Source organism: Eucyclogobius newberryi, unplaced genomic scaffold (assembly GCF_026437365.1).
Source record: "Eucyclogobius newberryi isolate DKJ021-1_F unplaced genomic scaffold, fEucNew1.0.hap1 SCAF_13, whole genome shotgun sequence".
NCBI classification, from domain to species: Eukaryota; Metazoa; Chordata; class Actinopteri; order Gobiiformes; family Gobiidae; genus Eucyclogobius; species Eucyclogobius newberryi.
In genome coordinates, this window is record NW_027315757.1 from 2,595,936 (window position 1) to 2,603,521 (window position 7,586).

Below are 7,586 nucleotides of genomic sequence, written 5' to 3' on the forward strand. Positions count from 1 at the left end.
TGTCAATGTCAAAGAGGACAGTCCCAGGCACATGATAATGACACGCCTCCTGGCAACCACACTCCGTCCAACATCAGCCTTTCCCTGGGCACAATGCACTTTGACAAAACGCGTCACATTCTTCCAATAGAATTGCGTCTATAGATGTGACCTTTGGTCCTCCACAGAGACGTTTACCTATTTTTTGTTTGTAAAAACAAAATTGCCCTCTCTTTCCCATTTGAAAATAGGCCGTGGCTGCAGAGCCGCGGCGCGGTCAAATGGCCCAGCAGTTTCAGGAACCGCGGCACTGCCATATAGCCTCATGGCTAACCCTGACCATAACCCTAACCCTGACCCTAACCCTAACCCTAACCCTGACCCTAACCTTAACCCTGACCATAACCTGGCGCGGTCAAATAGCGCATCAGTTCCAGGAGCCGCGGCACAAAATAACATGGCAGTTTCGTCCGCGCGCCGCGGCTCTGTAGACACTGTCTGTTCAAATTGTAAATACATTTATATCATTTAGATATCAATCCCCTTGAAAGTTCTGATTTATAAGATTGAATAAATCTTTCAGTCAAAAGGCTCTGAGGATTGCCTTGTTTAATTTCTTGGTTATCATGAAACCTATAAAAGTTTCTCCAAGTCAAAGGATTCTTTCAACTCATCAAAGCTCTTCATCTGATTATCTTTTACAATCTGGTAGAAACCTTTTATATATTTTGTTATCCAGACCTTTAATTTTTAATCTGGGTGGTTTGGTGCTAAACTTTGGTCGTATGCCACCCACTTTAATATGTTCTCTTTGTTTAGATTATATGTTTTAATCAGCTCCTTCCATGTTGTAAGAACAGATTTCACCCAAGGGTTCTCCACCTCCCCCAAAGGCCTGAACAGGAACCACCGGCACAACGTTACTCTGAGGTCCACATTGTTTATGCTGCAATGTGGCGTTTTAGTTCTCATGATAATTCTCCAATGAGACAGCGGAAGAGCCTCACATGAATCTCATTTGGTTGCCAATTCCAACACCTAAATCTAAATGGTTTTAAACCAAAGCCGAGCACCTGCAGCCAATCATGAGTCAGTATTGGTTTGGCCTCTCTCTGCCGGTTAGGCTCTGGCAACACGGGTTCAGTTGGGATTGGAGTTTGTTTTTTAAACCAGTAAGAGCACAGGATATACACAGTTCCTTTAAATACATTATAGTTTGGTTTTGATCTTCCAAAAATATGACTACATTTCCACAACCGTTTGTTCTACAGGTTTGTCAAAGAGCGCAGACCATCCATCTCCCCCAACCTCAACTTCCTGGGTCAGCTGCAGCACTTCCAGAGCACTCTGAAGCTGGGGGCCTCTGCGTGTGTCGCCCTGGAAGAGTCCACGGACCTCACCTCAAGCCCCAAGGTCCCCACCACAGCCCACCAGCACATGGACCAGGCACCCACAGGAGCACCCACGGGGGCATCCATGGGAGCACCCACAGGAGAACCAACAGGGGCATACACGGGACAACCCACGGGAGCATCCATGGGAGCACCCACAGGAGAACCCACAGGAGCACCCGCCAACCACAGACTCTCCAAGTTGCTCAGTCTCATGCATGGACACAATCTTGATGTTTTCCCAAACTCAAACACACCCACAACCCAAGCACCCTGTTTGTCTGTACGGGAGAAACGCAAAAGTCTGACTCTATCTTTGACGCCTGTGAAACCCGCCGCCCCGGACACCACCCATGCCAGGGCCCCCGCCCAGACCGTCACCAGCACACAACAGGGCGCCCAACAGCACACACAACAGGGTACACAACAGGGCACACAACAGGACACACAACAGGACACACAACAGGGCACACAACAGCGCACACAACAGCGCACACAACAGCGCACACAACAGGGCACACAACAGCGCACACAACAGGGCACACAACAGCGCACACAACAGGGCACACAACAGCGCACACAACAGCGCACACAACAGGGCACACAACAGGGCACACAACAGGGCACACAACAGCGCACACAACAGGGCACACAACAGCGCACACAACAGCGCACACAACAGGGCACACAACAGGGCACACAACAGGGCACACAACAGCGCACACAACAGCGCACACAACAGGGCACACAACAGGGCACACAACAGGGCACACAACAGCGCACACAACAGGGCACACAACAGGGCACACAACAGGGCACACAACAGCACGTGCAGCAGCCCCAAAGGTGTCCCGGAGCCGAGCACAAGGAGGCGCTGATGTCCCCGCTCGGCCTCACTCTGAACAGGCTGCTGTCGTGGGGCGAGAGGCTGCTGCTGGCGGCCCCTGTGCGCATGGGTCAGCCCGCTCTGCCCTACAGCTGCTAGCACTCAGGTTCAGGTGGGATGGTGGGCGGAGCAACATTTAGCAGTAGAATTTGGTTGTAAAGAAGACAGGTTATGCTTTTTTTAGGAACTTCATTCAATTCATTTAATTTTTGCAAAGCCTACACTCACAATGTGATGAGGCTTGTTCCTGGAGCCTGTCATTCTCAAGAATAAAGGAAATGGAAAACTGTCCCAGCTCCTACTGGGACAACTACAGAAACCTCGGGGATCCCACGACGCAAAGGCTGCAGATGGTCCAGGGCTGAACCGCTCAAACTGTGGGACGTTTAATGCCTCATGTCCCAGAGTATGGCATTAAAAGAAATGACTGTGGGAAAAAAAATAACAACCAAAAAACTGGCACAAAGTTCAGTGTCTCCTGTGTCAGTAAAACAAAAGTAAAATCCTTATAGTTGACAGAAGTAAGATAATAGAATAATAAAGTTTGTAATCATGTTCTACATTTGTGGATATACTTTATGCCCCCCTCCAACAGTAGACCCAATCACACAGTCTCTGACTAGATCTTGAAATATAAATACTTTGTTGATACAGACCACGTATTTTTGCGATAAAATGTGTGTTTGGATGTAAACGGCAAAAATAAATGTATCCATGACTTGAATTTAGAACAGTCAGCTTGATGATTGTAGTAGTAGTCCATCTATTTAGTCGAAATGTGCATAAAATGATACATAACCATTCGGGTCCACACACAAAGTCAGTGTTCGAGCTGAGCTAATGACTGCCCCCTGCTGCCCTCTTCCTACTGTTACGCGCTTATTTATCATTTCTAATCTTTGCTGAATAAATGTGTATGTTTTGGATTCATGTCTAAATGACAGAGTTACAAATATGTAAAGTGCATACATTTGTATGGTCTGCTAGTCTACGTTCTATTCATTTATGTCACGTGACTTGTCACTGAATAAATTCAAATACTCTTCTAATCGTTGTTTCTTTCCTCTGTAACATGTACACACATGTACACACATGTGTGTACATGTGTGTACATGTGTGTAAATGTACATGTGTGTACATATGTGTACATGTACATGTGTGTACATGTGTGTACATGTGTGTAAATGTACATGTGTGTACATGTGTGTACATGTGTGACATGTGTGTACATGTGTGTAAATGTACATGTGTGTACATGTGTGTACATGTGTGTACATGTGTGTACATGTGTGTAAATGTACATGTGTGTACATGTGTGACATGTGTGTACATGTGTGTAAATGTACATGTGTGTACATGTGTGTACATGTGTGTACATGTGTGTACATGTGTGTAAATGTACATGTGTGTACATATGTGTACATGTACATGTGTGTACATGTGTGTACATGTGTGTACATGTGTGTAAATGTACATGTGTGTACATATGTGTACATGTACATGTGTGTACATGTACATGTGTGTACATGTGTGTACATGTGTGTAAATGTACATGTGTGTACATGTGTGTACATGTGTGTACATGTGTGTACATGTACATGTGTGTACATGTGTGTACATGTGTGTACATGTACATGTGTGTACATGTGTGTACATGTGTGTACATGTACATGTGTGTACATGTGTGTACATGTGTGTAAATGTACATGTGTGTACATGTGTGTACATGTGTGTACATGTGTGTACATGTACATGTGTGTACATGTGTGTACATGTGTGTACATGTACATGTGTGTACATGTGTGTACATGTGTGTACATGTACATGTGTGTACATGTGTGTACATGTGTGTACATGTACATGTGTGTACATGTGTGTACATGTGTGTACATGTGTGTACATGTACATGTGTGTACATGTGTGTACATGTGTGTACATGTACATGTGTGTACATGTACATGTGTGTACATGTACATGTACACACATGTACATGTACATGTGTGTACATGTAGAGATATGATGAGATAATTAAACCCATTGTTGTTGATGATCTAATTCTGATGAGTTTGAAGAGCAAGAAGAAGAAGAATATAATATAATATAGCCGCAAGCGGCAATGATCGGCCCTCGCCACGCCGCCACCACGCCGCCGCCACGCCGCAAGAGGAGGGGGCGCTAACGCGCCCCAATTGTCCTTTTATTACGCCTACTGCTGAATCTGTGACGCTTTCACATCTCCTCCCCTTTGTTTTACCATCAAAAAGCAATTTTATTTTGAATTCTTGGCAAAATGTGCGGCTTTGCCGCACAGACACCGTGACTCTTTGAATAAAAATGTGGATAACTTTTGATGGTCCTGAAGATGTGTCTCACCAAATTTCACATTGATAGGGCTAATGCCCTGGGAGGGGTTTGTGAAAGTCTAAAGTGTAAACATGTTCTGGCGATTTCCCCATTGGAATAACATGGGAGATTTTGGTCATCGCTACGGCAACGCCATAACAATTATGACATGAGTCTCATTGACTTTTTTGATGGGGCCAAAATTGAGTTGTGTGTCAAATTTCATATAATTTCGCAAAACAAAAAATTTAACCTCCATATAAAATCTGTAGGGGGCGCTGTGGCGCCAAAATATTTATTTCACTTCAAGTAGGTTTAAGGCAAAGAGTTTAACAACTGATTCTAATTTGACGCAATTCGGACTTTATTAACCGTGAACTGAAGGCTCTGCTGAAGGAGAAGAAGAGAGCCTTCAGGTCAGGGAACAAGGAGGAGCTGAGGACTGTGCAGAAGGAGCTGAGGAGGAAGATCAGGCAGGCAGGCTGAGGCCGGCTACAAGAGGAGGATGGAGGAGCAGCTGCAGCAAAAGAACATTCAGGGAGTGTGGAGGAGCCTGAAAACCATCTCGGGCTTCAAAATCCCCCCTGCCCAGACAGAGGGGGATCTACAGTGGGTGAATGATTTAAACGCTCACTTCTTCAGGTTTGATCGGTCACCCGCCCCTCCCCCTGCACAGCTGCATGCTCCCTCTTCCACAGCTGGACAATGCCCTGCATCTGTTCCTCTTCGCTTATCTGCCCCGGACCATCAGCTCCCCACTTCGCCTGGACTCACCCATCCCCCCAGCACACGGTCCCCCTGCCAACCACTGACTGTCACAGCAGCACAGGTGAGGAGTGAGCTGAAGAGGATTAAAGTGAGGAAGGCAGCAGGACCTGATGGCATCAGCCCCAGGCTCCTTAAGTCCTGCGCAGATGAACTGTGTGGAGTTGTGGAGCATGTCTTCAACATGAGCCTGAAGCTGAGGGTGGTACCACAGGTCTGGAAGACCCCCTGTCTGGTACCTGTGCCAGACAGGACACCGCGCCCCAAAAGACCTCAACAGCTTCAGGCCAGTGGCTCTCACGTCCCACCTGATGAAGACACTGGAGCGGCTAGTCCTGGACCAACTCCGCTCCACCGTGAGCTCAGCCATGGACCCGCTGCAGTTTGCATATCGGTCTGGCATCGGAGTGGAGGACGCCGTCATCTCCCTGCTGCACCGCGCTCTCTCTCACCTGGAAAATCATCACGGACGACGATGACGCGGAGTACAGAGGACTGGTGCAGGACTTTGTGGACTGGTGTCAGCGGAACCACCTCCTCATCAACGCGGGGAAGACCAAGGAGATGGTGGTGGATTTCCGCAGACGCCACCCCACTGCCCCCTCACCAGTGAACATCCAGGGATGGGACATTGAGAGAGTGGACTCATACAAGTACCTGGGTGTTCATCTGAACCACAAACTGGACTGGACTCATAACACAGACGCACTGTACAGGAAGAGCCAGAGTCGGCTCTACCTCCTGAGGAGACTCAGGTCTTTTGGAGTGACAGGGCCACTCCTGAAGACCTTCTATGACTCTGTGGTGGCATCAGCTCCTGTAGGTGTGGCCTGCTGGAGCAGCAGCATCACAGAGAGGGAGAGGAAGAGACTGGACAAAGTCATCCAGAAGTCCAGCTCCGTCCTGGGCTGTGCTCTGGACTCGGTGCAGGAGGTGGGGGACAGGAGGGTCCTGGCTAGATTCACATCTATGCTGGACCATGAGTGTCACCCCCTGCAGGACACTCTGTCCGCTCTGGAGAGCAGCTTCAGTGAGAGACTGATCCACCCTCGATGTGCGAAGGAAAGGTTCCGTAGGTCTTTCCTTCCTGCTGCTGTCAGACTTTATAACAAAAACTGTTAGTACTGAACACTCTCAATACTGACCTAACCTAATACTGATGTGCAATTCTGTCATATGTGCAATTGCTGTTGGAATTAATGTGCAATTCATGTGCAATTACTGTGAAATTCATGTGCAATCCATGTGCTGTCGTGACACATATTCATGTGCAATTACTGTCGTGATCACATGCAATGGTATTTATGTATTTATTTATTTGTCTATGGGAGTTTTTATTTATTTATAGGAGATCTTCTACTGAAAGTGTTTTTCAGACTTCCTATAAGTGATCTGTTCTTCTGGATCTACCTCTGTATCTACCTGCGTTGCACCAATGAAATTTCCCCATGTGGGACAATAAAGGAATATCTTATCTTATCTGCGCAAACGGCAGAAATGTTAAATTTGGGAGATTTCTGAAATTCTAGCTACAGTTTGCGGCTTCGCCGCACAGAGACCGTGACAGGTATCAATGTAATTTGAATAACTTTTGATGTCCCACTCCTCAGTAGCATTTTCACCAAATTTCAGCTTTTTAGGGCCAACGCCCTGGGAGGAGTTCGTAAAAGTACGACGTTTGGAAAAACTCCAGAGTCATGCTTAGTCATTTTTGAAGCAAAATGGCCGACATTTGGTTGGGCGGACAGCGTTGCCGTAATAATATTTTTTACTTCTCTTGTCACCATCTACCTCTGCGCCAAATTTCATGATTCTACGATCAGATTTTTTGGGGGTTATTTCCTATCTCTCAATGCATTTTTGCTACATTTGGGGGCGCTGACACGCCATTTTTTTAATTTTAGAAAAGGGAAATAGCCAGAATGTAGAGAGGCACGATGGTTAGAGGTGTGAACATTTTTGTGACTTTTCGTCAATGTTCACTGGGTGAAAAATAGGGGGGTTGGTCCCGAGAAGAAGAAAGAATAATATTCCGATGCGAAAACAATGTTTCCCATTTTTCAAATATCATAAACTTTTGAAGAGCAAGAAGAAGAAGAATATAATATAATATAGCCGCAAGCGGCAATAATCGGCCCTCGCCACGCCGCCGCCACGGTTCACTGGTCTGAAGGTTCACTGGTCTGAAAGTTCACTGGTCTGAAGGTTCACTGGTCCGAAGG

At 46.5% G+C, this 7,586-nt stretch overlaps 1 protein-coding gene across 1 annotated transcript in view; it reads left to right on the top strand.

Moving 5' to 3' along the window:
* Positions 1-2,355, top strand: part of LOC140357789 (uncharacterized) — a 30,361-nt gene extending 28,006 nt beyond the window's left edge. Inside the window, exon 8 of the mRNA XM_072442305.1 lies at positions 1,251-2,355. Coding sequence (XP_072298406.1) covers positions 1,251-2,355 — 1,105 coding nt within the window. The remainder of the gene's footprint in view (positions 1-1,250) is intronic.
* Positions 2,356-7,586: the final 5,231 nt, after the last annotated feature.